General features: G+C 42.7%; 1 protein-coding gene across 1 annotated transcript; it reads right to left on the reverse strand.

Annotated features, from left to right (window-relative positions):
- Nucleotides 1-225: 225 nt before the first annotated feature.
- Nucleotides 226-5,337, reverse strand: PIM3 (Pim-3 proto-oncogene, serine/threonine kinase). Its single transcript, XM_061467518.1, has 6 exons — nucleotides 4,571-5,337; nucleotides 4,173-4,282; nucleotides 3,986-4,036; nucleotides 3,368-3,731; nucleotides 1,963-2,139; nucleotides 226-1,821 (listed from the first exon to the last, which is right to left on the reverse strand). The coding sequence occupies exons 1-6, from the start codon at nucleotides 4,653-4,655 to the stop codon at nucleotides 1,637-1,639; spliced, it is 972 nt and encodes a 323-aa protein (XP_061323502.1). The 5' UTR covers nucleotides 4,656-5,337; the 3' UTR covers nucleotides 226-1,636.
- Nucleotides 5,338-27,838: the final 22,501 nt, after the last annotated feature.

A 27,838-nucleotide genomic window follows, 5' to 3' on the forward strand; every position in this document is an offset into this window, starting at 1 on the left:
TGGTGCTGTTGTATTGTACACCATCGCCATATCAACACCAAATACAGCAATGCAGTAGATACAGTCAAGATGAGCAATTGTTTTAATTCTCCAAAATGGTCAGTGCTTAATGGCATAGACCTATTAACTGCAGGCCTTTACAATCTGTAAGTTAAGAGAATACATATTCCCCAGGCGGTATCAAGAGTAGCAGCGAAGGTAAAAGTGAGGACACAAACACAGAACTGTTATATACAAAAAAAGTTTAATTGAAATACCTGTATAAAAAATATGATCTCCATACATTTCACACTGTTAAACAGAAAAAAAAAAATCCAAATCCAAGCTGCATAAATGCAACCAGATCACAGAAACACAGCTATTAAAATAAATTAAGGTTTATGACTCTGCCACTCTTACCTTCCAGAGCCAATGCACGGAGACTGTACAATGTCAATAATTTAAAACCCTTCCGAACAGCATTACTTTACATTTCTGGTACAATAATACCAGACAAAAGGCATACCGACTAACTTTAAAAAGTCTATTTCCCTTAAATTAGACTTTGTACAACAATTTTCCATCTTCCAACAAAAATTGATAAGGTCAGAATTTTTTTTGTCTTTTTTTTTTTAAACAAAAGTTGACAGGAATGCAGAAAAGAAAAAGTGCCATGGGCAAACCACTAGAATTCCCATGGGGAGAAGGAAGGGAAAGCACAGTGTTGAGTAACTATAACCAAATAAATTAACCAAATAAATAGCCACAGCTGAAACCTGTGGGAAGTCTTCTAAATTCCGAACAATAAATAACTGTATAGTACATGGGAAAAAAACAAATTTACATAAACACATTATACAGGTATGGAAAAAAAAAAGTAAAGTTCTTGAATATTGCATTGATTGTGCATTCAACATGCCCATACATACTTTAAGACTCGCAGGGTGACAAAAGGCCGGGGGGAGTTGAGAAAGGGGCTTCTCATGCCCAATGATAGAGATGCTAAAAGGAACATGAATAAATGTTTCTGATAAAAAAGCTGATATACCTGTTCATATTTCTGTGCAGGCTATGGGAAATATTTTGAGCAGCAGAGATGGGTTGGATTTGGAAAAGGACTGGGGCAGGGGGGGCAGGAGTGAAATGTCTGTGTTCAAGTATTCCATCACCAGTGGATGGGACTACTTCATTCAATCACCGAACATGTTCTCCAATGCATCATAGGAGCTGCTTCCTCCAGCACAGAGTCTAAAGGGAGCAAATTCCTATAATGAACTGGATCTTCTTTGGACATACACAGCTCAAAAAAGAAAGTCCCACTGAAGCAGCTTTCAAAAAGGCACTCAAAAGCAAATAAAATCTAGTCCAGGCTCTATGAGAGCAAAAAAGTTTACCATGTATTCAAGAGGTCACTGCTTTCTTAATAAGGTCAGTCTTTGACTAAGTACTGGCCTGCATCTCCCAAACATCAGCGTTTCCAAAGGAAATCTCATTCCAAAGCAGAAACCAGCAAAGGGGGAAAATAAAATCAAGTCCCTCAGACAAAGATTCAACTACAGAATAATGAATGCATTTTTCTAGCCCCTCCTAAGTATTGGCAGCAGCACTGTGGTCTTTCTGCTTGTAGCTCCCCTCCCAGTGCGAGGTCCTTAGTAATTCACAGACTCTCATTACTTGAACTTGTGCTAGATACATCAGTATCAAGGGTCCGTAGCCTTATGTCACAGTCCTCGGACTTCACGACTTCAGATTTGTGCATCCATTGATGGTCAAAAATTTGCTCAAGTGTTGGTCTGTCTGAAGGCCTCAGTGAAAGGCACCATTTGATCAGCTGTTGACATTCTGTAACAAAAAAACATACCAAAAAAGGTGCTTTTAGACTAGGAAAGTAAAAGGAGAACCCTAAATAAAAAAATGCACCCATACAAGGTCAAAGGTCTTCTATTAGAAGAAAACCCACCACTTGTATAGGGGTCAACTCACCAGGTGAAATTCTTCTCCTGAAGTATAATCGTCCCCTCAAGATTTCTTCATCTTGCTCAAAAGGGATGTCTCCGCAAACCATATCATACAGCAAAACTCCCAGAGACCATACTGTTGCTGACCTCCCATGGTATCTGTGGTATCTGATCCACTCTGGAGGACTGTATACTCTCGTTCCTAAAAGCAGGAGGAAAAAGAAAAAAAAAAAAATTGAGGTTTAGAGCATTTCCCCATTTTTCAGCTCATTCTAGCAGGGATAAAATCAAATTCATAAGCTTGTCATGCGGTACTTAAAAAAAAAAAACCAACTTTTTATTTCTCATGTGCCAAAGCCATTAGCGGTGTAACATAAGGTCACCCGCGGGGTTACACCACTACCACTTGGCTCATCCGGTCCTGCTATCCGCTGCAGGGCCCAGCGCAGCCGATCAGCTGACTGTTTACCGAGGCAGCTCCTTTCACTGACCACGTGGCGTCTGCAGCATCGCACCAAAAATAGACACAAAAGGACAAAGGGGGCTGGCGGGCGGGGAGGTGAAACCCCGCTCTACCCGTGTGACACCAGGCTAATCCGCTTTATCCAATTCCACAAGGCGGTAAACAAAATACGGCCGCTTACCATTTCTACGTTTGTAAGCTCCCCCCCCCCCCACTGCCGCCCTGCTTCACCGGCTCTACGCCGGTGCCCGCCGCTCCCCGGGTAGCAAATAGAACGGGGAGCCGGGTGATGTGCAGCGAGACTTCGCGTTTCACAACAAACAGATGTGAGTGCAGCAGCTGGGGAGGAGGGAAGGTGTGGGGGAAAAAGTCCTCCGTTACACCAGGGCTGGGGGAAACGCTCCCTCTCTGTCACACACTGGCTTATTTCCAGCCTTTCCCCCTCCAAAGCACCAAGGCGGGGCCCCAAAAGCTCATATCCCGGCTTTTCCAGGGAGCATATGTATCCCCACCGCTTTAAAATCTGCAATGCGGGATTTCCAGGACACTGGCAAAAAGGAGGGGGGGAGCTACTGCTTCAAGTTAAAAAAAGCGACGCGTATAAAAACTGCATTTCCACACATGGAAACATCTGACACTGCCGGAGTCTCCGTGTAAACAGATCGCCCTCTAGGAAAAAAAAAAATCGCTTTTTCCAAGACAGGGAAACATAAACTGCTGCGTCACTGCCTGGAATCGCTTCTTCCCTACGCAACTGAACACCCCCTTAAGCTGCTTCGGGTCCAAAGGTTTCCATTATCGATAGACCCGATATGAACCCCTGCGTCAGCCACAAGGCTCGCTACCACCGGGGCGCCAGGAGCGGAAGAAACGGCGGCTGCGGGGACGGCATCACGCGGGGTGGATGGGCGGCGAGGGTCTGCCCCAACCCGGGCTGTCCCGGGCACTAGGGTGGATGGGCACGTACCATCAAAGTCGGTATAGACTGTGTCCTTGAGAAGGGCCCCCGAGCCGAAGTCGATCAGCTTCAGCTCGCCTGTCCTGAGGTCAACCAGGAGGTTCTCGTCCTTTATATCCCGGTGCACCACGCCGCAGCCGTAGCAGTGGCGCACGGCCTCCAGCACCTGCCGGAAGAACCCGCGGGCCGTCTCCTCGTCCAGAGCGCCCTTCTCCGTGATGAAGTCGAACAGGTCCTTCACCAGCTCGGGCCGCTCCATGATGATCAGGTAGCCGTCGGGCCGCTCGTACCAGTCCAGCAGCTTGATGACCCCTCGGAAGCCGGAGCCCACCTTCTTCAGCAAAACGATCTCCAGGGGCACCATGACCCCGCTCTGGGCAGAGAAAGGGGCGCGGGTCAGCGGCGCGGGGCGGGTGGAGGGGCGGGGGGAGGGCGCGGCCGCCGGGCCCCCTCCGCCGCTGCCGCAGTCCGAGGGGCGGGCGCGGCGCTGCGGCGGCAAACCCCCGCCAAATTCCCTCCCGACGCAGAGGCCGCGCCAACGGGGCGGGCCCCGCCGCCCACACAATAGCCCCGCCGCGCCGGAGCCCCGCAACGCGCCCGCAGCCCCTTCCCCATCGCGGTACTTACAATCGTGCCCCACTCGGTCACCCTCTCCTTCACCACATGCTTCACAGCGACCTGCGGAGCGCGGAGGAAAGGAGGCGCGTGAGCTGCGGCGGGGAGGGCACCGCCTGCGCCCGCAGCCCCCCGCGCCGCGCTCCCGCCCGCCGCCATCCCACGGCCACCCCTTGCATCCACCCGGTCCGCGGCTCACCGGCAAACCGTCGGCGATCCTGCTGCCCGCGTAGACGGTGCCGAAGCCCCCGCTGCCCAGCACGGAGCCCACCTGGTAGACTTTGTCAAACGGCTCCTTCTCCACTTTCACTGGGGAAACGAAAGGGAAACGCAATGCGTTAGTGCCCGCTGCCGTGCTGCACCAGGAATCGAAAATAATAGTAATAAAAATGCCCGTTGGGCGCTTATTATGCGCGCTGCCCTAGTTCTGCCCAAGGCTTTTTCTTACTGTATTAAAAAAAAAAATAAAAAATCTTCTATTTAAAAAATAGAAGGGCACCCGAAGTTCTGGGGACAACGAGGCACCGGCCCCAGCACCCTGTAATGCGGGGCCGCTCCGCTCTCGCGGAGGACACCCCGGCGCCGGTCCCGCCGTACCTGGCTGGAGGATCTTCACCGGCAAGTGGTCCATGCTGGTGGGACTGCAGATGTGAGCCAGCGAGCCAAACTTGGAGAGCAACATCTTCTGAAAGGCGGGGGGATGGTGGTGGTGGTGAACGGTGGGTCCTCCGCGGTGGCACCGCCGGCGTTTTCCCGGCGCGGCTCTCCTCCCCGCGGGGCCGGCGGGCCGCTGAGACCCTCCTCGCGCCTGTTTTCTCGGCCGGAGACGGACACCGACGGAGTCCTCGGGGGTCCCCAACGACGCGGGTCCACGCGGCGGCGGCGGCACTAATTCCTCCGGCGAAAGGCGGTTGGCTTAGGCGTCGCTCTCAAAGACGAGAGCCGCTCGCAGCACGCAGGCAGCGGTAGAGCTCAGCGGAGGCAGCCGGGTGAGCTCGGAGCCCGCCCCTGCGGGGGCCGCGGCGGCAGGGAGCTAGCTGGGCGCCGCAGTATGAAGCGAGCGCCGCCGATCCTGCCCGCGCGCTTCTGAGCCGGCGGCGCCGCCGAGCCGCCTCTTAACTCCCAATGTTTTGGTGCGGGCAGAGCGCGGCGAGCGCTCCCAGGATATCCCTCCGCGGGGTACGGGCGGGCGGGGCGGGGGAGGGAAACACCTCTCCCCGCCGCCACAGCCAGCCCCCCTCCCCTCCGCGCCGGGGCGCCCGCCTTGCGGCGGTCGTGACTGCAGCCTCCCGTCCCGCCCCTTCGTGCGGGCGGGCAGGGGGGGAAGATGGGGGTGCTGGGAACTATTTATTTGTAGTAACCGGCGCGCAGCGTTACAGGCTGTCTGAGGGAGCAGAGCATCACACATTAGCGGCGGCAAAAAAAAAAAGAAGGGCGGGGGAGATTCTCCCCTGCGTGAGCAGCCCCGAGCTACCAATCGCGGCTCCCCTTTTGAAAGGGCTGCCGGCGGAGCCAATGAGGAGGGCCGTCATTTGCATGCGAACAGCAGGTCCAGGCGGCTACGGCGGGAATGCCGCGGCGCGAGCGGCACTACCCGGCCCCGCCCCACTGCTGCGGGAAGGTCGCCTCGCTCCGTTTCGCGCCACGGCGGGCAGGGCAGAGCAGAGCAGGGCATGGCATGGCATGGCATGGCATGGCGGGGATTTGCGACTCGCTGCGGCTGGGGCCGCCGCCATCGCCGGGTACGCCGGCCTGCGGCGCTGGCAGCCCCCGGCACGGCGTGTCAAATCCCGGTCACTCAGCTGGTGCTCAACGACGACTCGCGTGGCGCGCTTCCCCCCCCCGCTTCGGCTCCCTTCTCGGTGCAGCCCGGCGGCGTGCCAGCGCCGGAGGACGCCGGGCGCCCACCCTCCGCGCCTGCTGCTGTCGGTCAGCTTCCCTGTGCAGAAGCCCCGCGGGGCCGCTGCGGCGCGACGGCGGGCGCCGGTGCCCCCGCGGCGCGCCTCAGAAGAGCTGAGGGCTTCCCTCCCTCCCTTCCCCCGCCCCGCCCGGGAGCCGTGCCGGGAAAGGACACGAAGCCCTTCTCCTTTCCGAGGCCTGCCGCTGTGCGGCCCCGCGGTTCTTCAGCTCGTCCCGCCCCGCAGGGGGCGCTGCATCAACAGAAATCCGGGCAGGCTGCGGCTGTCGAGGCTTTCGCCCCTTGTGCTGAGGTGTGCGGCCCGCCGCGGTCCAGGGAGCCGGTAACGGGGGGGCTGGGGCACTGCCGCTTGAGGCCCCCAGCACCGGCCTTGCCTGAGGGGAGGCCCAGGCAGCTGGGTCCATGGGGAGAGGAAGGCCAGAGTGCACACACGGGATCTTGCCGAGTGCCTGCCCAGCAAAATCTGTGGGCCGCTGGCTTAGAAATTACTTGGTCCTGTGCTGGGTGGCTATCATGGTAGCTGTTGTGGCAGTAGTAGCGTACTGCTCAGATGCAGATGAGCGGAGAAATGGCGTGCAGATGTACGAGGCTGAAGCTCAGTCGGGGAATACGGCGGCGTTTGTAGAGAACGGCAGCGTGCAGCACCTCACCCCTGCCTGGCCGCCTCTTTTGACAGCGCTGCAATCCTGGGCGCTGCCACCCTTCTGGCAGTCCAGGGTGCATAATGGTGGTGTCTCATGGCCCCTCAGTTGACAACAGTGAAGTTGGAGATGTCGGTTCTGCATGGGGATCCCTAACGTGAGGGTATTTTTGGACGATTACTTGAAGAGTTGGCTGTCTTTCCCACCCTGGGCGCTGGGAGAGCCTTGCAGTTGGCATTGTCTGATAATAGTAGTGCTGTAATCTCAGGCAGTCATGCCCATAAACAAAGCAAGGGCTTTTAGGGAGAGGTAATATCTTTTATTAGATTGGACCAGCTGATGTAAAGGTCAAGCTTTCAGGCGCAGTTTCAACCCTTCATGTTCCAGTACACGGTTTTTTTTTAAGCTAGATCAGTTAGGCTGTAGAAGTTACTACCCCTTGCACAGACCATGGTGTATGTAGAGGAACCAAACTAAACCATTCATTTTGTTGAGCAGCTGAAGGATTTGGGAGGTTTCATGTTTACACATTTCTTAAAGCTAATGATTTGGATTTATTGGATAAGGCAGTAAGAAAGCTGTTTTATTTTTTGTTAGTGTTTGATATCCTGCCTTTTGGCTATTTCTTACCACATTAAATAAATCTTCAGTAACTTTCTTCAGACAGTGGCAAATGCATGCTGTGCTTACGCTTATTGCTACTGAAATGTAAATAGGTAGAAACAGTAGGGAGATTTCATGATCTCACAATACCTGTTCCAGGTTTATTTTAAAGAATTTTGCTGTATCTTTTGCTATAATCCTTGTCAGTGACTTGATGTAAGTATTGTTGTAAATGGAGAGGAGGTATTTCTCACTTCTAAAATGAGATCTCTGGTTATTGAAATAGTAAGTATTTTTAAGGGAGAAAAGTGGCATTAAATATTACTATTCATAAATGCGAATTATTTAGGGAATTGACACTGCAAGTAGTTACTAATTCCTGCTTTTTTACATGGCTAAGTGTGAAAAATCACACATGTATCACTACTGTGCAAATGCAAAAACATCAGGCCTTTTCATTCCAAATGCGTTTCCAGTTTCTGATAACATCTCTGTGTTGTCAGTCTATGATAAGTCAGTGATATATCTGCCTTGACCCTCTTCAAGAAAACAGTACAATTTCCTCAAAATCTTCCTGACTTTAAGTTGCAACTTCAGTTGTGGCAGCTGCAATAGTTTGAGTCAAAAAGAGTACAGCATGACTTTACACATCTGTATTTGAAGCAAAATGGTAATCTGAAGACCACGATCAATGTCTGGTATTCTGATTTTGATCTGTATTTTCACAACAGTGGAAAAGGAAGGGTATTTTATATTTAACATTAAAGAAAACAAGGTAGCTACCGTAAAAATGATAAGGGGGTATTTGTTCTTCATTCACTTAATTTTGGCAGACAGACATTTCATTTGTATACAGCTACAAGGACTCTTGGTTTGACAGAGTTACAGATGGATCCCAGACATGGAATTTGCTCTGTCTTTACCCATAAGCCTTTCTTGGGTTTGTGGTGTTCCTTTTGATCTGGCTTGGAACATGCCGTTCAGTGGTCCTAAACAATTACAGTTGCAGAAATATTTTATAAACTAGTTTTGTCCTCTCTAGCAGTGGCTTTGCAACTATAAATGGAAAATCATTTACGAGTAGGATGCCAGTTTGTTCTTTGGTGTACAAATCATTTTTCTGTGCGACAGTCCCTGAGCAGGCATGATTTTGTCAGGCACAGAAATATGGAAGACCCGTGGGAGTTTCTGCTTGCAGCACAGGGGCAGTACCAGCTTCAGGCCACCTTTTAACGTCTGTGTGGAACCCAGTTCAGAGTTTGCTGTGGCACATCAGGAGCTGCACTGGTAGCATCAGTGTGCTCTAATAGGTACCTATGGCCGATGTAGGTCTTCTGGATGGGACAGAATGCATCTGTTTGCGTAATGAGACCATAAGAAATGCTGCTTAGTTGATAAGAATACTGGTATTCCCAGGTTCCCCATCCTCCTTGTATGTCAAAGCTCCTAGCCATCTTTATGACCGTTCGCTTGGTTCTCTTCAGTCTCTTTTATTTGGCGAGAGAACAAACTGAACATAGTACTCCAGATGTGGCTTCATATGTGCTGAATAGAGGGCAGTAATCATGTCCCTTGACCTGCTGGCTATGGTCTTGCTAATGCAGTCCAAGACATGGTTAGTCTTCACTACCACAGGGACACACTGCTGGCTTTGTTCAGTTTGTGGTCCCCTGGATCCTCTCCTGGAGAACTGTTAGTCTTAGCCAGCACTCCTCTGTAAGTATATCCTCTCCCAGATGCAGGACCCTGTGTTTATCTTTTTGAAACATCAAAACAGATGTGTCTGTTATACACTGATTTAGCTTGTTGAGGTCTCCCTGAATGGCAGCTATATCTGCCAGTGTACCAACAGCCCCCTTGATTTGGTGTCACCTTGTACTTCCTAAAGGGTCTCATCATGCAGGTCATGGATGAAAAAGTTAAGTAATATCAGCCCTTGTACTGAGCCATGGGAAGGTCCCTTCCAACCCTTACCGTTCTATGACTATGAACAGTGCTAATTTGACTTCAGTTATTAGCTACCCTTTGAGGCCAATGATCAGTCAGTTTTTAACCCACCTTGTAGTCCACCTGTGTCTCCACAGTTTGGCTGCAAGGACCCTAAGAAACTGTATCACAGGCTTTGCTAAAGACAAGGATAACAACACTTACTACTCTAACCTCACCCAGAGAACCTGTAATATAGTTGTAGAAGGCAATCAGTGGCTAGACACAGCTTGCCCAAGATGGCTGTTCTCAATAACATTATTGCATTGTATGAATGGAAGTGGTTTCTGTAAGTATTTGCTCCACAATTTTCCCAGTGACTGAGAGCAGGTTGGTCAGCTTGTTATCACCCAGATCCTTCTCCTTGCAGTTTTCTGAGACAGGCATAACATTTTTATCTGATCACTGTGTCCTTTCAAGAGGGATAGAGAGTGCCCTTCCAAAGACATTTAGCAGCAGTCTTAGTACTCTCAGATGTATCCTCTCCAATCCCATGGACTTGTATTACATTTCCAGCTTGTGTAAATAGACTCTAACTTGGTTCTTGCCGCTTGATGTGAAGCTCTGTGATGCCTGAGAGGAGACCTTGCCAGTAGAAATAGACAAAGAAGACACTGAGTACCCATGTGCTGTGTCACAATGTCACCTGCTGTATTCAGTAGCCGGCCGGCCTAGCTTTTACTCAGCCTCCCGTTTGGCTGCAAAAGTGTCGTTACCCTTGACATCCTTGAATTTTAACTGCACACAAGCATCAGCCCTCTAATTCCATCCCTGCATCCCTGGGCGATGCTCCTGTATTCCTCCTTGTCATGTCCCCACTTCCACTTCCCATATGTCTCATCTTGGTTGTTGAGCTCAGTCATATTCACGGTGCCACTAAGGCAGGCCCCTGCTATACCTGCCTGTTTACTTGCAAGTGTGTCAGGTCTTGCAGAAAGGTTGTAGGGTACTTTCAGCAACTTCACCGCTTTCCTTTTGACCATGTGGTAGTGGGGGGTAGGGCTATGGGACACTCGTAGAAATAACCACTTGTCTGGTGGAGACACTTGTAAGCTAAGGGGATGATCACTGACCTTTTATCAGGGGAGTACTAATTTAGGAGTAGGCAGAGAATATAATCCCTTTGATTCTGTGTGAGACCAGTACTGCGGTACTGTTAAATGAAGGTAGCAAAACTGGAAAGGGTTTCGAGGAGGATACAAGTTCTAGCACCAGTCTCTTAAAACATGGAGCTTTAATAGGTCAATCTGTTTTGTTTATTGGGGAGAAGGTTAAGAAGTAATCTCTTACCATCACAGTCTAGAAGTATCTACGATGTATTTACTTTTTTCCCCCAACTTGTTATTTCACAGCTCTTTAAGTTTCACACAGGAAGAGTTTCCCAGCTTGGGAACTGACATAAACCAGCAAATTATACAAGTAAAGTACAAACAGGTAGCAGATAACTGTGGATGTAGTACTCTGTTAATTGAAGACCTTGTATTGAAACTGGATTTAAAATAGGGCAAGGAGATATGCTCATGTTTAAAAAGAAGTTACAGATTTGATGCAGAATTTGCATTAGATACCATGACATTGTGTCAAGGGAACTCAGACTGGAAAGTCTCTGCAGCATTAATATTTATGAACTGAAGAGCATGGCTTTCCACTGAACTGAGTTCTCAGGATCTCATCTTCCACTGTTATGCAGGTGGTACATTCTGTTCAGTAGAGAGATTGTACAATTTCAGCAGCTGTTTTCCACGTTTCAAAAAGGTATTGGAGTACTAAAGTGAGATCAAGGAAGGGTAATAAGAATGACTGAAGATATGAAAAAAAAAAAACACCCTCTTCTGAAAGATTAGGTCTTTTTTTACTTTAGAGAGAAGATTAAGAAAAGTGATGCAGTAAAATAGTGGTCTAGCTACAGTAGATTAGATGACCATGTTCTCTGTCATCTAACATGAGCTCAGGAACATCAAGGAAAATTAAAAGGTAACATTCAAAACTGATAACCCTCTCCCCTCCTCCAACCTGTAATTACCTCTACTTATAAAACTTGTAATTAGAGTGTGGAACTCAGTGCCAAGACACAAAGGCCAAGAATGTAACAAGATTAAAAAGAGTATTGTGTTTTTTAGGGATAACAGGAATATTCAGAGTTATAATTGGAGCATAAAAATAATAGAAGGGTTATTAAGTCTCAAGTTTCAAGGTGGGAACCAGCTTTCTATCTTGTAGAATAAGATGATCAGAAGGCTGGAGCACCTCTCTTATGAAGACAAGCTGAGAGAGTTGGGCTTGGTTCAGCCTGGAGAAGAGAAGGCTGCATGGTGGCCGTCTAACAGCCTTCCAGTACCTAAAGGAGGCCTTACAAGATATCTGGAGAGGGACTTTTTAAAAAGCATGTAGTGGTAGGACAAGGGGGAATGGCTTTAAACTGAAAGAGGGGAGATTTAGATTAGATGTTGAGAAGAAATTCTTCATTATGGGGGTAGTGAGGCACTGCCACAGGTTGCCCTGAGAAGTTGTGGTTGTCATATCCCTGGCAGTGTTCAAGGCCAGGTTGGACAAGGTTTTGAGCAACCTGATCTAGTGGAAAGTGTCCCTGCTCATGGCAGGGGGGTTGGAACCAGCTGGTCCTTAAGGTCCCTTCCAACCCAAACCATTCTATGATTTTATGATTCTGATTTCTACTCTACATAGAGATATGTTTCTAATTTTAAAAGTAAAAGGAGTAATTTAAAAGAGACTGAAAGGAAGGTTGGTGGTGGAGCAGTTAAATCAAGAATTGTTATAATTATATAGTAGTGGTAATATGGGCATGATGGAATAACTTCACATTTTAAAGTGCAATAGGTGAATGCACTTTGGAACAACAGTTTAAGTTTTCAGCCAGTTTTACGGTTATGTAAGGTCCTACTTAAGGCTTTGCAAGCCAGAACTGAACAGTGTAAAAATATTTACACATTTCCTACTACCTTACCATCACTTCCTATGTGCCTCCATCTCCACTTTCTCCACTTTAGCTTCTCAACCACCCTGTAATGAGAAAACTGCTGTAAATTTTCACCTAAGTAAGATTTGCCCCTTGAACCACATACAGGAAGGAACCACCAGATTACTTTGAATGGGTGTGCCTCAGCATTCTGACTGGTGAACTGCTGGTGTTCCTGACCTTTGCTAAGCTAAAAGAATGTAATTATTAACCTGCATATGCATCCCACATGTAGTCTTCTGCAAAACCATTGCTGGTCACTGCTAGCTTCGTTAGTGCCAGCCAACAGCAGTATCACAAGCAACCTGAATTACTGTGTGTGCCTTTGCACAAAGGATCCTATATACTGTGCTAATGCATGTAATTGACAACAGAAGTTCACGTGGAGGAGAAGGTTACATACTGAGTACATTTTTTCTGTAAGTGTAATTGCTTTTGTCAGCATTGGCCACACTTTTATTTAAGTCAGATCAAGTCTATGAGAAGAACAATTCCATTTAGCATATACAGAAGGTTGATACCTGGTTTGTTAATGATACTCATCCCTTCCCATCTTTTTTTTTTTTTAAATTTTAATAATACATTAAGTGATCTTTGATCAAGGCTCAGCTGAATGAACTCCAACGCTTGTACTATAATTAAAAATGTAGTGACTGTCCTTGCTCAATGTTTTATGCATAGATAACTAAGGTATGTACCATAAACTACATATGACTGTGTGGTCAAAGGACACTTTACTGTATATCTTATCTGTAGTAATGTAATAACTTTATGATCAGAATTGTTCCTTTTCTGTTGTGTTTCCGTTGACTTCATGAAGATTATCATAGTTTTGTTATGTTAATCAATCTCTTATGGAGGTTTTTTTTTAATTGCTTCCTTAATGTTAAAATTTAAAGCAAATATTATAATGATTTAATAATTATGCTTTCTGAAAGCATGATTTTACGTATATTTCAAGCTGATAACTCTCTTATGCCTGTTTTAAAAATGTGTCCACTGAAAAACAGGAAAAGATAACAAAATTGGACAGCGAAAACTGGGACATAAAAGACAAGTCCATTCTGAATATTGTAACCATATTATCTTTTATTCCTTTCCCATGTGAAGGTTTTGAGACCACATGTGACACTTTCTGGCTTTGAATATATGTGGAGAGCATTCCAAAGGGTCTGATTATAAGGAGGTGGGGTCTCAGTATTCTGTTACTATTCATGCAGAGTTAGGAAGTAATTCAAGTATGTAAAGAGATGTCATTTTAGATGATAAGGGTATCCTATTTGGCCTCCTACAGCAGCTCAAGAACAATATGACTGCTGTGCAGTCATCTGTTGTCATCTGCTTTGTCATCTTCCTTTGTAGAAGCCTCAGGTATGCTGTTATCTGAAATTACTCATGCATCTAATAGTTTAGACACCTGAATAATTCTTTGTGTTATTTTTCAGTAATTGTGTTCCTGTAAGATGTTATGTGTATGTTCAGTTTGCAGTGGATTTTCAGATGTTCTATGAATGGATGCTCAGAATCATAACCAGATTGATATGGATGTATCATTGTGGGACACTTATAACTACCTAACTTGTGTTTATGCCTACACAGAAAATAAGCATGTATCTCGAGGTCATTCTCTAGTCTGTTTGTGTCAGTGAGCCACTGTTATCCTAATAATTGTTTAGCTCTGCTGGGCTTCCAGGAGTGATGCTCACCTGAAAACTCTGTCCTTCAACCCTTCCATTTCTGCTGTGTGTTAGAAACTACCTATGATCATGTCTTGTTGAAGATCTGCTGGCAGACTTATTCAGAATTACATTTTTTTTTACCTTTCCATATAACTTTCACTGTCTTTTAGAAGCAGCGAATCTGAGATGAGAAAGATACAGTTGTGCCGGAGACCAAAGACTCTGCTTTCCAAATGCAAAGCGTGAAGTGTACAGCTTTCATCCTGGCTGTTAATCCTAGCTTAAAGAAGAGTGAATCCTACTTGAGTTATTTTGACAATCGCTTTTGACCAACCCTCAATACTACTGTGGACATTCATCATGAGGAAGGGTATGTCTGAAGAGGCACTTGACAGAGTCTGGCAGAGGACAACAACATCCACTTGGGAATAAAACATTGTCCTGTGGTGAAACTATTAAAACACTCGAGTGGTTAGAGCCTTACAAAAGAAGGGATGGTATGTGTTCTAGACTCTGCATTAAGGAGAGGCACAGCTCTTGCTTTTTAGGAAAGATGGTCTTCTGTTTACCAGGCTAACGGTACTCTGAGTGCATCAACCCTCTGAGATGAAGAGTGTGTAGATTTGAGCACAAGACTGCACGGACACCAAAATGGAGTCCTCTAATAAGATTTAAAAAATAATGTTCAACAGTAAAGTGATTCTTGGGGTACCAGTGTATTCTTGAGCCTTGACAACTTAAATTCTCGTTTGCGATTTCATTTTAAAATGAAATTGCAATAGAAGCATTCTGAGCATGTCACTACTAGTCATTACTAGGGTAATTTTGTGTGAGGGAGGAGTACTGGAGTCTAAATCCTGCTCTAAAAGTAATTTCTGTATGTGTTGTGTAAAAGGACAGTGTTATACTAGGGCATAAAATGTATATTTCATGTGAGGTGAAAAGGAACAAAGTTATCTTCATTTAAGACAGTGATATGAAAAAAAAAGGTATTGAAGGAGCTGGTAGCAGTGTGGAACATGCTGCTAAAAATGTTTTAGATGGTACTGAAGTAGAAGCTGTAGACAATTGATAGGCTGATGGAGCTGGAAACTGAAAAAGACTGAATGGCTTGGACTGCAAGGAAGTGAGAAAAAACAAAAGTGTACCCAGTACTGCTTAGGCTAGAGAACGGTGACTAGGACTTCATTCTGGATGACACCCAAGAAGGAAACTGGTGACAACCACCACTCTCTCTGCTTCCACAAATAGTGGGGGCAGCTAACAGTATTCTGCTTCTACAGACTTTGGTTGTGATACTTAGCCTGTTAAGATTTAGTACTTCAGAAACTATATTTAAAATACATGTGAGAAGGCCTGTGTAGACAGTTCTAGCTAAGGTAAGAGGCTGAGATAAGATAGCACTTTCTCTAAGAACTGTGCCCTCTGTTACTATGTAGAGTTTGGGTTATCTCCTCACTTGGGGAACCTCTGTGTCTTTCACTCTTGTTAATTCTTGCTTCACCCAGAAGCAGCAATATGTTGTTTTAGTTAGGTGATCTAGCAGTGATGTACATAATTTTGACTTAATTGTTCAAGATAAACAGTCATCTTGCTGTAACACTTCAGTGAGATATCAACCATGCTCCCAGAATGGTAACCAACAGGAATGTGCACAACAGTATGCTGCCATCATATAAATTTAGGCCGTATAAATACAAACAGGAACAGGTTGCCCAGGGAAGTGGTGGAATCACCGTCCCTGGAGGTATTTAAAATACATGTAGATGTGGTGCTTAGGGACATGGTTTAGTGGTGTGTTAGGTTAATGGTTGAACTCCATGATCTTAAGGGTCTTCTCCAACCCAAATGATTCTATGATTCTAAAAATGGATTTGATATTTAGTGGGATAAAGTAATACATATTAACAATTCCCCTTTGGGAACTGTGGTGGTCCTGTTGCTACTGTGCCATTAGTTTGCCTTGGATCATAACATTTCCCTCTTGAAGCATTGGTGAAGAAAATTCCAAAAGGCAGGACAAAAAGCCAATTCTGAGTCTTCAAAATGTGTTGAAATTCTCAAGTATCCAGGTGACTCATTATTTTAGGATTCTTGGGAGAAAGTTACCCAGGCCTGCTTATTTTTCAGTGTTTATTTTTAATTGCTTCTCTTCAACATCATCCTTAGCTAATCTTGGAAAAGGAAATGTATCACCATTATTTTATGGTACAAAGACACACTTAGCTCTGTTCTGAGCAGAGCAGAAATGTGATGAGCACCTCTGACTTTTCCTGCATGATTAACAATCTTGTCATCTGTGTTTTCTGATGTGATATTCTTGCCACCTTTGCAGCAACATTCACAAAAGCTGGGATTTCTTTTACTTCTGATTTTTATTAAAAATCAGTTTTTGTCCTTAGTCCAATCAAACATGGAATTATTCTGTCTATACTTTTAATTTCCCCTGTTACCTGGTTTTCTTAACTTCTGTTTTACATTTCTTGATGCCGTATTTTATTACTGTTATTTGCTGTCTGTCTGCAGGGAAATTGGGTATACCTATATGACTAATACTTAAAGAAAAGACAAATGTGAGAAACTTACTACATTTTGAAAATGTGTAAAATACATGGGCTGAAGGTAGTGTCTCTGTAGTTTGAGACCTCATAATTTCTATTCTGTAGTCAAAAAGAAGAGAATAAGCCAATGTTGTATTGCTGGCCATACAAATGCTTTTTGTATTGTTTCATAGAGGATAAGCTTTCTGGTGAAATGAAAGATTTAAATGCATTATGTGAAAGTTGAAGTCCATTTTATGTGTGTAAAAAGTACCTGTCTGAGGACACTTACGGGCATGAGGGACCAGCTTAATATCTAATATTTATTAATTCGTTCCATTTTGTGCCTTACCCCTGAGAGGTCCACTACCACCTTTGGGGCAAAGGTGGCTGATGCACTTCTTGATGTGTCTGCTACAATTTTTAGGTCTGAACACTAAGAGAAAGGGATTTCAAGGCTGAATTGTTTTAGCTGAGTTTTCCATGAAAATAGTGAGTGTTAAGTTATAAAAATATAATTTAGTTATGGTTTCTTTAAATCCTGTGCAAGTAAAGAGAGGCAAAGTATAGTGACACCAATTCTGCCAACCACCTCTAATAATTCACAAGAGAAGCTGTTATTTCTGCTGCCATTCTTGTCATATTATTGGGTGCTTTTGTGTTTGTTCCCCAGTGCTTCACAAGGCCCACTTCTAATTTCTCACATCCTGGATTTTCTTCACTGAATTCAAAAGGATTTCCATTGCCAGAAGAGAGATCTAAATAAGACCATCGCAGACTCATCTATGCAGCTGCAGTCTTACTGTCCTATTGCTTTTTATGATTCCCATTGCGTACTTTATTTTGCTGGAGCAAATGGGCCTTCCCTCCCCCACCCATACCCAGGATCAAGAGGTAACAGAGCAAAGACTTATCAGCCTTGAAGGTCATATTGCTGAAAAATAGACTTAAATAATCTCTTGTACTTTGTTTGATTTTTAATTTTGTTTTTCAAGTTACATCCTATTACTCGCATATCTATTTTTTTAATTTTCATACTTTTCTTTTGGGTGTGGGTCCATGGTTATCCATATTGCTGAACTTTGCATTTTGACAGGAAATAATAATCAGTGAAAGGATTATATGTAGTAGAAGTGTAATTCATTGCCTGCTCTGATTTCAGTATTATACATTGCAGATAACAGAATGTCATAACACGTTGAGATCTGCTGTATAATACCATACAAACTGGTATACAAACTCTTTTAAGAGCATGATTAGGAATCATAGAATGCATTAGAAATGAATGGAAAAGCTTTCCTCTTAGACTAGTTGTCACTGTAATGAGTCTGTTCTTAACTTCTAAATGTCATAATAATAGTGTTAGCAACAACAAATGCTATACAAGGTCCAAAAGCTAAACAGCTTTCATAATTTATGACGTTTCATCTCACAAGCAATGTCTGATTCCCTTATGTATTAAACTGTATACACCTTCCACTCAGTGTGCAGAAACTGGCAAAATATTGCTTACTGGTTCCTTCATACAGATACAAGGTGGCAGAAATCTGTCTTGTATCCAAACTCCACTATGTATGTCTTCAGTATATCTTCATACCCTAACAGGTTGAGTATTATATTCTGATGGACCAAGTGTCCACTGTACACGGACTATACCTACTAGTTCAGGACTCTGTATTGCAAATGTAAAAATTTATTAAACTGCCTTTGATTCCAGTGTTTCCTGGTGTGCCTTCTCTTATACCTTCTCTTACATCAGCAAATAGGATACCTTTTCTCTGACCCCTCTGGAAATATCTGAAGGTGGGACAGTTGAACATTGTTTCCTCCTTGGTTTGGTGATGACATCTATTCCTCCCAGAGATGTGGTTATGCATTGCCAAGAACAAAAAAGGCGCTCCTAAAACTTTTTGTCTGTAAAGGCAGTATTGCCTTCCACCAAAGTTTATGGCCTTGTAAGACTCATTGGCTCTGGCAAGGTGATAATCTTACTCATTTTTCTTCTGTGTGAAAGGGGAGCGGCAATAGAGAAATAGCGTATTAAAACTTTCCAGTATAGTCCTGCTTACAGGTTCCCAGAAATGTGACTTGACCCAATGGTACTGTATTATGAAGAAGAGGGTTTTGTGTCTTTCAGACACTGTGGAGTCTTTGAAGAAATATGGAATGCATAAAGGCCAACAGGCACCGTCGTAGTGTGAAGACACAGTAGTGCACAGACTTCTGGATGTTGGCTGGCTTGAGTTCTTCAAGTCACCTTAAGATACCTAGGCTGTGCGTTGATTTGCTTTGAATATTGTGTGCTCTGGGAAATCAGGAGGGGAGCCTCTTGGAGCTAAATTCTAGGGCAATCAGGAGGCGTAGGAGTTGATAACAGCACTGCTACAGGACATTCAGTAAAAGCATGTGAAGTGCTAGGATGGATGAGTTTTTTATTCATCTATCTTTTAGTATTTCTTCTGTCTTCATAACAAACGCTCTTGATGGATCTGTAGATCTTCCCTTGAGCATGGACCATCAATTTTCCTATAATAACACCTGTTTTCCTAATGAGTCTCAGTATGCCTAACTGGGCTGTAACTGAATGCCACTGTGGAAGGAGGAGGTCTTTTACCCTCCCTGCCTACTACTACCCACACCATGCATTTCATGCTCCACTGCTTTCTTGCATTGATGTTGGTGCCCATTAGAACTGTGGCTGATTTATCCCTCTGTCATCATAGATCTAGGCTAGCAAAGAAATGACCAAACTCAGTGCACAGACATACGTTGTCAAAACCTGTATTAACTGACCATGCATTAAGTAAAAATCTCCCAAGTTGTACCAGTTTGCCTGTGACACCATGGTTGAAGGTAGATTATGTTCTACAAATAGTGTGGTGCAACTGAGGATATCCTACTATTGCTTTCTAGGCACATACTATTGCCTTCTGTTATAATTTATCCCATCCAGGACTTCAGCTGGAAGTTTCCCTGAGCACTTCCTACTTTCTTTTGACAAAATCAGCTAAGTAATTTCAAATATTTTATTTAACAATGTGAAGGGGGTTAGCTGATGTGGTTTGAAGCAGGCTAGGAAGCGCTTCACCTAGTTTAGTGCAGAAGAATTGGTAAAGGAGTGCTTTCATGGAAAAGCATTAACACTTCTGCTAGTGAAACCTGCATTTTGTAAAGCAATTGAAGTTTCACTTTACTAAAGGAGACTGACTCCATCCATTGTTACAGCACTCCATTTTGCACAACTCTACGTGTAATCTCCAGTGGCAGCATGGTGATGGATAGTGGGGAATCACTGTACCTATGGCTGGCACAGGGTATGTCTAGTCTCATTTCTGGCTCTATACTGCTGTGGATTGATAGCACCTGTCATGTCTACCTGTGCTGGTTGAAAACTTCCTCTCCTGATTGCGACTAGCCTGTAGATCTGTAAGTATTTCCTAGCCTATTTCAGGCAAAAGGGTTAGCAAGACCTGTTATTCAAATCCTTTAGGGCAAATTACCTATTTTGACCAAAATGGGTTAGGAACTCATCTGGAAGTGGCAGCCTATTGCTCTGTACAACTGGATTACAAAGTGGGTACAGACTGCTATCCTGTGTGGCTAGACTGCATTCAGTACCTAAAGCAAACTCCTTTAGAGGTACTTTTAATATTTTGACCAATTTATAGATAAGTTTTCTTTCCTTTTTTCAAGTTAGTTGTACTTCACTTAGCAGCATGTTCTCTGAATTGTATTTTATTCTTTGTCTCCCTAGGCCTCTTTGGCCTCTTTGGAGATAGAAGACATGATCATGTCTCTGAGTCACAGATTGCTGAAGCATGGGAGAATGTATAGAAGTTATATACTCTATGTTTGCCCTGTTCATATGCTTTCCCCTAGCATCCGCTAGTAGTTACTGTTGGGAATTGGACTCTAGGCTAAAGAGATCTTTGTTTTCACCTGTTACAGCTGTTCTTAGGGTTTGTTCCTATATGGCTGCAGGAGGACAGCAGCTACCTGGGGGGGTGGGGGGTTGCAGCACATTGTCCGGCATGAAAATAGTTTTTATTTTTTTGGCCATTTACAGTCAAGAAGGGGGAAAAGTTCACGAAAAGTTAGTGTAAAGAGAAGCATTTGGCATTTCCATATATAGAGGACACATAACGCATGTAAAAATTAAAGGATGGTGAAAACATGAAGTACAATGAAGAGCTAGGGTAGGTGCTCTTCATTGATAGAGAAAAGGACCAAAGAATGTATTAATAAGTCAAGGCATGAACTGAAGAAGACACTATATAACAGGGAAGCAGTAAGTACTGTAGCAAACAATACAGTAAAAGCAATATAAAATCTTTACATAGGATTTCAAGAATAGAGATAGTAATTTCTGAAACTTATTTTTGAAACTTTTGAAATCTTTAGGAAATAAAACCAAAAAGAAATACATTTTCTAAAAATCATTAGCCCTCATTAAAAGGGCAGCGTTTTTAATGATGCACTAATTCACCTGTTCAAAATGCTCCAGTCATCAAATCCTGGAGTTTAGGGTTGCAGTGTTTGTGTGTGCATGTGTGTGTTTGTGGTTTGGGTGAAACTGGTATTTTTTCATTTGAATCAGGCAAAGGTGGGGTCAGGGTTTTCTTCAGGCATTTATTTATCATAGCTTACAGTTTGGTTTGTTGTTTAAATAGTATGCGACTCCACCCTTTCTCATTGGTACCAAGCAGGGATATAAGGCTGCTTTAGACAGTTTCTAAATTAACGCTATTGAAGTCTGCTATCACGTAGCTTTCTAATATTTTTAGAAGTAAGACTTCTGAGGGAAAGTGGTAAGCATTGTATAGTGAATGCAGAAATATCTCTCTTTAGAAGGAAATACAGTGTTGAAAGAAAACTCTAATACTAGCTTGTTCCTTATTTAATGGGAAAGAAATTGTCCCCTTTCACCCCATTCGTTCCAAACATCCTGTGTAGTTAGCCTGTGCAAGCCCAGGAATGCAACCACTGTGTTTAAGAATGTGTGGGTTTAATCTTCTGAAAGTATTTCAAAGGAGTATGCAGACAGTAAGTGTAAGCATACCTTCATCTCCCTCTCAGACAGGCTACCAGAAGCGGTTGGTTGGTCATGCTGGAAGGAAATAGTGCTTTATTGCTAAGGGTGTCACAAATCACACCCAGTGTCTCTAATGCAAATGTAGAGCTCCAGGAAACAATCTGTTTCCTTCTGTCCCAGTATTCCTTGCAGGGTGATGCAACTCTACTGTCTTTAGTGCAGAACAGTAGCTGCAGCTGAAGGTTGGTTCCTGAAATTTATGGGTGTAAAGGAAAACCGCATTAACTACGTCTGTATATGAAACTGGGTCATAAGCCCATACAAATTTGTTTTGCTCAGACCTTGTCTATTAGAGCATTTCTAGATTTTCACAAGTCCTAAAATAGCAGGGAAGAGTGAGAGTGGGGTGGATGAAAATGAAGGTAAATTGTCAGTCTCTTTGGGAGTGCTGTCAGTATGCTTCATGCTACTGAAGTATATTTCTTACCTTTTTGGAGAACAAAACTCTGTGGTAAACCTAAAAAGAAAAAAACCATCATGTTGCAGATTTCAAGTGGTGTATGCTGGAAATCAGTGCATTGCAGGATTTGGTTATGTTCCAGTGTAGCGCACAGAATGTTGCCTGTCTCCTGTTATAAACTTTTCCATCTCTCCTCAGTAGTGAAATCACCTGTTCTTTTGCCAGATATAAGTTTGCTCTCAGACTAACAAAGATTCCTCAAAATCAATGTGTGTAGCACCTGAGCAGGGAGCACTATATCCAAAACCAGAAGGAGCAACTATGCACGGGAGAGGATTCACAGAGGTCAGGGAGGAACATTTCTTGTAGATGACTAATAGTAAGGGATGGGCAAATCTTGTGTTGTTTTGAGGTTTTGTGAACCTTGTGAACTGTGCTTTTGGTTTCACAGGGTTTGTGAACTGTTCACTCTTCCACCTTGTCCTTCTTCTCATGGTATTTTTAAGGCTGGGGTTTTGTTGATGTTTGGTGGTTGGTTTGTTTGTATGTTTTCTATAAAAGAGAGATCCCTTTCTGTATGTATTAATGCTTGAACAATCTTTCCACTCCAGCAGGTTCTCAGGGTGTGAGCAGTTTCTGTCTACATCATCTCCTCTTTTTCTCAGTATTTACATTTTAATGATATTTTCTTCTCAGTATTAAAGCACAATATGGGAAAGGGACCTTCTGGGTCAGTATCAAGAGGAGCTACAGATTATTCTTTCAGAAGGTCTATCTAGCTCCAGTTTAAAATTAATTCTAGTTCTTTACTCTTAATTTAATATAAACAAACTGATTTTATATAATTCTATAGAATACTATTTTAAATTGTGTTTGTATGACATCTGATCTCTCTGCTCCTGTTTTCAGTCACTCAATTGATCTTTGAAAGTACAACTCAGAATCAGGGCCCTCCTGGTTTCATTAAGTCCTTGCACCTTTGAGTCAGGTCCTTGGACTCCACAAAGTTTAAGAGGTTTTTAGAATAGAAAACCATATTCCTTCTTCATTGTGATCTGTAGGAATGAAAGTCCTCAGACTGACTCTGGAAGAGATAGTTTTATAGTAATACCTCCTCATTTAAGTCTCTGTTAGACCATGCATGTATGTTGTATGTTTAAAAGAGCCTGATTTATTGTCTATACTTCTACCACTTTGCAGTTGATTAATTGTAAGGACAGAAACGTCCCTAGACATTTCATTAGGATGATCTGCAAGGTGCCCTGAAAGAAAAGTCAATGATTTGGAAACTTTGTTTAATGAACTGTGGTTTGAATATCTTTATCTTATAAATAGAAGAGATTTATTTTATTTTTTATTTTTGGCATGGTGTTTTGGTAGATTATTGCTGTGTTCTTAGTGGATGCCAATTATGTTAATGAATTCTAGCTGGCCAATCAAAGAAGAGTCAAAAGTTATTTTCTGTTTCTAAAGTATACTAATTGAGATTGCTATACACATTTTAATTGTGTTGGTAAATACTCTAATGTTTCATTTCTAAACAGTTCATCTTTTAATGGAGGAGGAGGAGTATGGGATTTAGTAATTTGCCAAAAATGAAGACATATTTTCATTACACAGATTATTCATTAGCATCAGTGCTTATAAAAAATCCCCTATGGCACAAATATATTTTTATATATATATATATAAATTTAAAAATATGTAAATTTAAAAAAAGGAAGTAAAGCTTTGTCTAAAATAGAACCTAAACCAGAAATTGAAGCCAACTTTGATGAAAGCTTCACACATTTTAAGCTGACTCTAGGGTACACAACAAATAGATGTAGAGTGTTGCAAAACTCAAATGTTAAAGCAACAGAGCGCAATCTGTATACTGCCAAGATGCAGAAAAAGAATTGTCCAAAAGCCCTTGGTGTAATTATAACAAATTAAATATGCAAAATATGCTGTGTAGAATTTATGCACTGTTCACTATCCTGCCATAAAAGGATTTCTCAATGGAGAAAATTACTTTTACAAGAACTGTAGATTTCTAATAGAAACAGGCATCTTAATGTATATAGCTTGAGAAAGACTGAGGCTCTTTAGTTGAATTCAGTTGTTTCTGCAAGAATATCCTTTTCATTTGCATTACTGCAACAAAATTAATATGAGGACCACCGACAGAGATGTGATTTACTACAAATAAAAGGAGAGATTGGCAGATTTATATTCCGTAAGCACTTTCCCACAACAGCTCTTCTGATGACAAGCCAACCTAGCAAGTTTTGGCTTGCAGTTTCGGTGGTTTGCAAACTGTTTCATTTTGAAAGTATGGGAGTTGCTCAACACCGGGGGCCAAATTATGATCTGAATTGTGCTGGAGTTATGCTTATGCTTCTCTGGTTACTATTACTGTTTTGGAACAACTGCTAATGTACACTGCTGTTCAGCTCATGATGCAGTCCAGTTTCCTATACATTGTAAAAGATGGTGGAAGGAAGAAAATTAGATTCATCTCATCTGTGGTAGACCTTTGAATGTCTGTCTTTTTTGCATTAGTCTGGAGAAAGACTAGGGTGAATATTTTACACACCTACTGAATTGCCCTGTTAAGATGCATATCTCTGCACTGACTGTAGAAGCAGTCTGGTTACCTAACTACCTTAGACCAAAATCTTAACCTTTATACAGCTAGCATGAGTCAAAAAAAATCATAGAATCATAGAATAGTTAGGGTTGGAAAGGACCTTAAGGTCATGTAGTTCCAACCCCCCTGCCATGGGCAGGGACACCTCACACTAAACCATCTCACCCAAGGCTTTGTCCAACCTGGCCTTGAACACTGCCAGGGATGGAGCATTCAGAGTCCCACTCTAGAAAAATTGACTGAAAAAGGAGATTGTGTATTCTTTATTAATTCCTTTGAAAGAAAATGGTCCTTTACATTAGCAATATTTTTGCTTGTAAAGGTGTTCATACTTTTTTTTTTTTTTTTTAGCCCAGATTAATGTTAAATGTTTGCTAAATTTCACAATTCATTGTAATGTCATCCTGAAACAGAAAAATCTAAACAAAGGTTTTTAGGAAAAAGAAAGTGCAAGAATATGAAATCTATTGCAAATACTGTCCTCTGCTTCATTCTGATTCTTCCACTCAAGAGCAGTAACTGAGTTACATTATGGAAACTGCTTCTAGGGGTACCAGAAATCAAGAAGCTGGCTTTTTTTCAGGTGACTGCAGTTGATTGAATTTGTTTTTCCTGGAAGTGTGAGCTCCAATTGAAAATATTTATAAAGTGTTTCTGCTGCCCCCAGTGTCTAACATGGAATGACTTCATGCTACAGTCATTCCTTCAGTGATATTCAAACAAAGCCTTTTGGGTAAGTGAGGAAATGAAGAGCTACTGTAAGAAAAACTGCAAAAGCATGTCAAATGTAGGCTAGCCAAAGAAGATCTAAGGGAGGTTGGAATGTTTCTTAGGAACATATCAAGGGGCTAATTACTAGTAGGTGGGAAATGAAAAAGGGTGGTGACGGCTCAAGGTAAAAGTCATAAATCAGTTTAGACTGTGAATTTGAAAGTTTTCAAGGCAGAAATGATGCTCTGGGGCAATCTTCTGGGAAAGAAAAAAAAACAACTACTGTTAAGATAAGCTTGATAATTTTCAGAAAATAGTTATCTAATTTTAGATAACAAGAAACTGCGCTTGGTGACCCAAGAATGGTCTTTTGATAACTTTTGATAACTTTTGGAGGCCATAGAACACAGAGCACTCCTGCATTACCTGCGTCTGGTCAAAGCCATTAGTAAGTATCAATATATAGCTTAGGACACTTTCATTCATGATAAAAAGGTATCTGGAAATATTGGGAATTGCTGATAATCTCCTTGGAATTTTGTGAGTGAGGAAATGTTCTATGGTTTGATGGAGAAAAAAAATTGATATTAAGGTCTTAACTATAGTGGGAAAATCTGTTACCTGTTTTGGTTCAACTGTAGGAATAATAGTGATTTCACAAATGATAGTGCACTTAAAACTTAAATGCCCCCACTATTGTGCCCACTAACTCAGAAAATATTCCTGTTTATGTTTTGGTTTTTAAAACTGCTTTTTGAACATTCAGGTTACCTCATTACTGTGTCATTATTTTGTATCTGTGTTGTGAAGGATAGACACGGGATAGTGATGAAAGTATTTGAACTGTGTTTGCATTGAGTACAGGATTTAGGTCTCACTGAAAACTAAGCTGTAGTTAAAAATAATAACAGAATTTGGAGTAAAACAAGAAACTAACTTCAAACTATGCAGGAAGATTTTGGTACTTGTTCAAAAGTATCACACACATGCAAGCATACACGCTGAAAGATATGCTCTTAATCTATCAAAATATTATCAGTTAAGTTAGACTTCAATCTGTAGGTGCAAGGGCACTTTGAAATTATACTTGTCCTTAATTCACCCTGTTGTTAACAAGTGTAAAATGTAAATGTAAAATGTAAATGTAAAACACATCCAGGCTTTCAGATAAGTCAAAATAGTGAACAGAGGTCTTGACACAAGTCCTGTATATTTTAAATTGTTTCCATATATGTGTAGGTTCCTACCACAAGATGTTGTGTATGTACTTTGAAAACAGACACCATACAGTGACCACACTTAGAAGGATCACTAGAATCCTTTTTCCAGAGATTGGGCTGGCAATGTCTTAGATAACTAGACTGTATAACAAAGTAATTCTAGATTTGTTATTTCCCCCTCCTCCCCCCCCCCCCCCCCGTATTATTATTAGCTATATTTGATAATTAATGACTAGTGAAGTGTTATTTAACTGTTCCTGAACATACTGAAGGTTTGTCTTTAAATGTGATAACCATGGCTACCATGGTTGTCCTTCTGCTACAAGCAGTGTCTCAGTTGTGTACACCCTCTTCTCTCTGTGTTATCCTTGGATCTGTACTGTTGTTGGATCAACCAGATGTGCTCTGTTGAATCCTGTTGTAATGGTTTAAACTATTTTCCCCAGATGTATGTGTTGCCTCTCTGCCAAAGGTTGTCCTGTTCTAAAAATCAGTAGAGGAGAGTGCTTGCTCAAAGAAACTATCCCACATTATTGGTCACATGTATGGTTATTAGAGTCTTAGTGTAAGAAGTTTAACTTTTTATTGGAGCTGGATTTATTCGGTGACTTTTATTTACTTCTTCCAAGTCTTTCTCAAAGGCGGAAATCTTTCAGAAGGTGACAGGATAGTCAGTTTGGAGAGCAATATCTAAAATCATTAAAGCAAGATTTAATATAAATTGTCCATTAAGGACCTTTAATAAAAAAGAAATATTTTATGTCTACTCTTTGCTTATTTGATTAGTATGTTATCTATGTTAAATTTATCAGTATGTGAATATTTGACATTTACTGGTAAAAGCAGTCTCAAGGAAGGACTTTCAAAGATATGCATATAAGTATCTGAGAAAACCCACATCTTAAATTTACGGTATGTTCATCTGATTGGAAAGGCAAAACAATCCCACGATATTTATTTCATCCATTACAACTAAAGAACAGAATTAGCATTTTCAATAACTGAGTTTAATCATTGGGTAGTTCATGTGGGAAGGGGCCTCAGGAGGAGGTAGTTCGGGGTTTTATTCAGTTTTTGTCCTGAAAGCCTCCAAGGGCAGACATCGCGTCTCTGGGCAGCCTGACATTCTTCACTGGGAAACAGTTCTTCTTATTTGTAGTTGGAACCTCTCTTGTTTCAACAGATGCTCATTGCTTCTTGTCCTCCCAATATGTGCCATGGTAAAAGAGTCTGGTTTTGTCTTTTCAGTAACCTTCTTGTAGCCACTGGCAAGATTGCTGTTAGCTTTCCTCAGAGTCATCTCTTCTTCAAACTTGACAACCCCAGCTTCTTTAGCATCTCCTTACAGGGCCATACTTCAGCTCCCAGATATCTTCGTGTCCCCCCACTGAACTCAATGCAGTTTATCAATGTCTGTCTTGTAGATCTTGGGGATCCCCAAACAGGGCACAGTACTCTTGCTGCAG

This window comes from Pezoporus flaviventris, unplaced genomic scaffold (genome assembly GCF_033815535.1).
Source record: "Pezoporus flaviventris isolate CSIRO_AGI_PZ_B2104156 unplaced genomic scaffold, CSIRO_AGI_Pfla_v1 ptg000045l, whole genome shotgun sequence".
NCBI lineage: Eukaryota > Metazoa > Chordata > Aves > Psittaciformes > Psittacidae > Pezoporus > Pezoporus flaviventris.